General features: G+C 45.0%; 1 protein-coding gene across 1 annotated transcript in view; it reads left to right on the top strand.

Moving 5' to 3' along the window:
* Positions 1-5,304, top strand: part of neurl1b (neuralized E3 ubiquitin protein ligase 1B) — a gene marked incomplete at its 5' end in the record, with an annotated part of 24,128 nt that overhangs the window by 17,377 nt on the left and 1,447 nt on the right. Inside the window, one exon of the mRNA XM_024141451.2 lies at positions 4,946-5,171. Coding sequence (XP_023997219.2) covers positions 4,946-5,171 — 226 coding nt within the window. The remainder of the gene's footprint in view (positions 1-4,945; positions 5,172-5,304) is intronic.

Raw genomic sequence — 5,304 nt, forward strand, 5'->3', positions numbered from 1 at the left:
ACTCACTCTTCCCTTCCTTTCCCTCTCCCTTGCCTCTCTCTCCTCCCAAGAGCAAGTTTGCAAGCAGTGTCAGTTCCAATGTTGGTCTCGTCTCGCCCGTCCTCCCAGTGCCTACCTCCCTCAAGAGGGACAGCCACGGGACTCCCGCAACTCAATACAAACCAGCTAGAAGAACAACCAGGCCACTCGAACGATGCGACGTTACAGCTCAACGCAGGCCACTGCAGATGTCGACGTTTACAGCTCAACACAGCCACTGCGAACGTGCAACGTTAACAAGCTCAACAGCAGGGGCACTGCGGCAGTCGGCGGACGTTACGCTCACAACCATGGCCACTGCTACGATGCGCGTTACAGCTCACAACTGGCAGCTCAACTTCTGTAAGTTTCTTGTCTATACTATTTCTGTCTGTATTTGGATTTTTGTATTTTATTCTGTCTGTATTTTTGTATATGGGACTTATATATTTCTGTGCGCTCATGTCACCACCGTTTCAAATTCCTGGTGCGATGTACCAGTACAATCTACCCGTTCAACAAACTGTTGGGGTCACTTAGAATGTCTTGTCCTGGTCATAATACAGTGTAACAAATGGTTAATGTTGTTAAATGACTCTTGTAAGCTGGAAACGGTGATTTTTGACCTGGTTTCATACGATAGCGTACAGAGCCATTATCAGGCAACCAATCACTCCTTATGTTCCAATGGCCTTGTGTTAGCAATCAGTTTTCATTTTAAAAGGCATACTTCATTAGAGAAAACCCTTCTTGTAACTTACCTGTTAGCAGCAGCTTGAACTTGCCATGATAAAGAAGCAATAAAATGGCTTTTGGGACTATTGAGTTATCTGGAGCTTCAGTGCCTTTGCTGGGTTCGATTACAGGCTCACACAATGGCCAGAAACAAACCTTTCTTCTAGAACTCGTCACGTCATTCTTTTTCTTGAGCATGAGCTTTCCATGCCGAAACCTTGCAATAAACTGAAATCTTGTACAACGCTGTGTTACTATCCCTTCCACAGAACAGCCGAACACTGGCCTCTACACCAAAATAGAAGAGAGTGAGGCCCCGGCCGCACACATGACAAGAGCACAAGACATTCAGATTAGTATGTTTGAAGAACCGCGCCCTCAACCACGTCCTCAACTGCAGTGTCTTTCATTTCCCGCAAACACAGTACTCAACGTTAACGTGAAGGGCGAACTCCGAGATGCTGGCCTTCTAGACAGATATTCCTCTGGTCCAGCTTTCTGCAACCGTTTCAACAGTGACAGCGACTCTGGGTCGCTGCCCTCTAGGCGCCAGTTCTCTCATTCTTAACGTCAACATGAAGTCGCCTCCGGCGATGCTTGGCCTTTAGGCCAGAGTTGCAAACACAAACGCCCTATCAGCCTGGCCATAACAAGGAAAAGCTTCTAAGATGGGCAAAGAACACACCACTGGACAGAGGAACTCGCTAGAGGCCAGCATCCTTCTTGCTCAGTGGATTGCACCGGAGCTCCCCCTCCTCTTTCCTAAATTTCTGTTAGATGACGTTCTGCGCTTTTCTGTGAAGGAGTAGATCCAAGCTTTGTACGCGTACTTCCGTTTTCTTGGCATTTCTCACAGGAATAGCCTCAATTTCAGCCAAGAATAGCTCGACGGTTTCAGAAAACCTTCCTGTTTCTGGCCATTTTGAGCGTAATCAACCCAAACAATCTGACCTCAAGATACACAACCAGTCTAAGAAGGACAGTTTCATTGCTTCTTTAATCACACAGTTTTCAGCTGTGCTACAACCATTCGCAAAAGGGTTTTTAATGACAATTAGACTTTTCAAATTATCAACTTGATGTACTAACACAACGTTCCATTGGACAACAGGCAGTTATAGTTACTCGATAAATGGCCTGACCTAATGTAATATTATCCATATTAAATCACCGTTTCAGCTACGATAGCTTTCCAACATTTACATGTCATTACTGTGCATTTCTGATCAAATTGAGTTATTTTATTGGACAAAAAAATATTTTTTCTTTTCAAAACCAGGACAACTTCTAGTACCCCAACACCTTTGAGGGTAGTTCATTACTTGGGAATACACACTGTTTGGGATTGCTGACACTACAGTCAACAACTACAGCCAGTATCCCTTGTACTGTACCACATCTCCTCCTCCAACCAACTCATCATCATCGTTCATCCGTGCCCATTCTCCGCCCCGGTTGTCCAGCCGGGCTCCCCTCGACGCTCGACCACTCGAACCTCCAACTCCCATCCAGTTCCGAGGCGACCGACGTTCATCCTGTTCAGCTGACCGCTCGTGCAGCGTGTAACTCCACTTCCTGAGGTTTCGCAGGGACTCTGTGTCCTTCAGATCGGGACCCCTAAGGTCAGGGAGACGTCTACCGTCGAGTCGTTCTCTCGCCCTGACCCTACTCGTGGGCGGGCGCTCCTTTTCGACTACCTCCTGCGATCCCGGCGCTAAGGTTCCTCCATGCTGGGAATTTCCTGCACCAGACGGTTCTGTGGACACGGACTGGCAGTACTGCTGTGGTGTTACGCGGCCTTCCCATGCCTGGCTCCGGGACTTATTCCTTCAGGCCTGGAGCCCAGCGGTGAGTGCATCTAGGCTCAACCGAGCGTCCAGAAGGGCGGTCTGCGTGTCGATTCATCACAGCACTCTGGGCTTATCTTTCACCTGCATGAGCGTCAACAGACTCTCAGATTTTCTGTCAGGTTTCAACTTTTACACTATAAAAAATACTATATCACATTTGAAAAAACTTATTCAGGACCCTTTATCGCTATTTGTGAAGCACCTTAGGTACGATTACAAGCCTTGAGTCTTCATTGCGTTAATGGAGCTAACACCAGCTTCACAAGCACTGTATTTGGTGATTTCTCCCATTCCTCTCTGTAGATCCGTCTCCGACCTTGTCCAGGTTGTGTCGGTACAGCATCACTGCACAGCTATTTTACTCATGGTCTCTCCAAAACATGTCCCACTCGGGATTCAGTCGGGCTACTGCCCTGGGACCTCCAAGGACATTCAGGACTTCCTCCCCTACTCCTCTTCTTTGTCTTGCTTTGTGTATAGGGTCTTGTCATGTGCCTTTCTAGCTAGGCGTGCTTCCGTTGTCTGGCCACTTACCATATAGGTTGGATTGGTGTGAGTCCGCAAGCATGAGTTGTTCCTATCTTCTGACGTCTCCCATCTCGCTCAGGAAACTCTGAGCTCTGCAGAGTAGCCTCAGTTCTCTTGGTCACCCTCCTGATGACCAACACTTCTCCCCACGATTGCTCAGTTTGCGGCACCGGCCAGACTTTAGGAAAAATTTAGGTGCGTTTCCACAAACTCTTCAATTTATTTAAAGAAATGCTTGAGGCTCCCTGCTCTTCTTATGGGACTTCAATACTGTCTCGGGCTCTACGGTTATCCTATCGACCTCATTGGCTTGTTTTTTCTCTCTGACATGCACTGTCAATTTTGGCGTACTTAATAGCGACGCGTAATCCATGTCCAATCAACATTGAATGTACGCACCAGATGGACTACTACTCAATTGCTGAAACATGTCAAGATCATCATGGAAGCAGGCTCGCACCTAGCTCAAGTTTTGCGTTATAATAGCACGGTCTGAATCTTATAGTTCAAACTAAGGTATCTGTTATATTCTTATACATTTCTTAAAATTTTCTGTACGAAAACCTTTATTCAGTTTCTGTTATGGATTTGTTTGTAGATTTTAATTTTATTTACATCCATTTATAATAAGCTGAGACACAACAACATTTGAAATTGAATTTATTAACGAAGGCACTGCAACTATATTAAGATACTGTATAACATCAAACATTACTCATCAAGACACTTCACTGCGCCTCTTTCTACCCTCGTGGAGAAAAAAAACCTCAACAGACTTCAAGCCAGTAATGTTTTCGTATATTCATCAGAAATATTCTATACCCATACTGAATGCTCTGTCCGTCATGTGTTAATGTATGGTATGGAACAGTTACTCGTCAGGAAGATGCCGTACACATAGTCGACCCTTCAGCCTCACCTGAGATCCAACAAATCCCTTCAGTTCCCCATTCCTCCTTTATCCTTCTTTCCCCGCACTGGAATGCTTGCGTATGATGGCGCTCCCATTGTCCTCTTTGTTCCCTTCTGAGTCTTTTTAGATGTGACTTATTTGCCCTCTCCCCAACTGCTCCTATAAACTCTCTCTCTCTCTATCTCGTCTCTTTCTGCTCTATTCTACTCTCTCTCTCTCTCTCTCTCTCTCTCTTCTCTCTCTCTCTCTCTCTCTCTCTCTCTCTCTCTCTCTCTCTCTCTCTCTCTGATGAATTACAGCTCCCTAGGGGCTTTATAAGTGTACAAATGACTCCAATAAAAATATTTTCCTTTAAAATGTTTGAAATCTAGCTGTCTGATTACATAATAATACACATATCTGATGTGTTATTAGCTATTGTATGACTTACTGAACAGATTAGTTATGTGATATAATGACTTACTGCTGTAGTTTTATGGCTAACGCTGTTCGCCGTAACAATGTTTAGCAGTGATGACCACCTCGTAACGCTCATCACCCACGATGCAGTTCACCAGTCTATCATCGCTCTGTTTGCTGTTCTGTACCATCAGAGATTGCAACACACTGTCTTATAGCTGTACTGAGATTAGGTCTCTCTTGAAAAAGAGATGTAACTCTCTCTTCTAACCAAACTAGGATATAAAAACCAGTCTATATTTCTTTCCTTCTCTTGAAAAAAGAGATTTAATAATCTTGCAAAGTCTAAAGTTGTTAAAGTAGAATGTAACATGTGTTTGTGTCACAGAGACAAAGATTTAAAAAAATATGTATATAATGTATGGCCTGGATTCATTCTGATCAGCGGTAGCTCCAACCACATTATAGAGTGCTTGACATTTAAAGGTAATTTCCCACTGAGCCAACATATGCAGTGCTTACTATAAATGTGGACTCCACAAACGCGGGGCGTGACAAAGCGCGACGGGATGTTTACTGCGTGTGTCTCTGTCGCTGTGTTCCAGGCACGCTCCAGTCCAGCTCTTCCTCCCCCTCCTCCCAGAGCAGTAGTAGCAGTAGTAGTCCAGACGACAGTGATTCTGACCTGGCCTTCAGCGTCAACAGATCCTCCTCCGAGTCCTCCCTGGGTGAGTTACACGCACGTCACCACACACACATGACTTTGAAGGCTCTATGTAGCTGTTATAAACTGACTTTATGAAGGCTCTATGTAGCTGTTATAAACTGACTTTATGAAGGCTCTATGTAGCTGTTATAAAC

This window comes from Salvelinus sp. IW2-2015, unplaced genomic scaffold (genome assembly GCF_002910315.2).
Source record: "Salvelinus sp. IW2-2015 unplaced genomic scaffold, ASM291031v2 Un_scaffold2548, whole genome shotgun sequence".
In the NCBI taxonomy this organism is placed as follows: Eukaryota; Metazoa; Chordata; class Actinopteri; order Salmoniformes; family Salmonidae; genus Salvelinus; species Salvelinus sp. IW2-2015.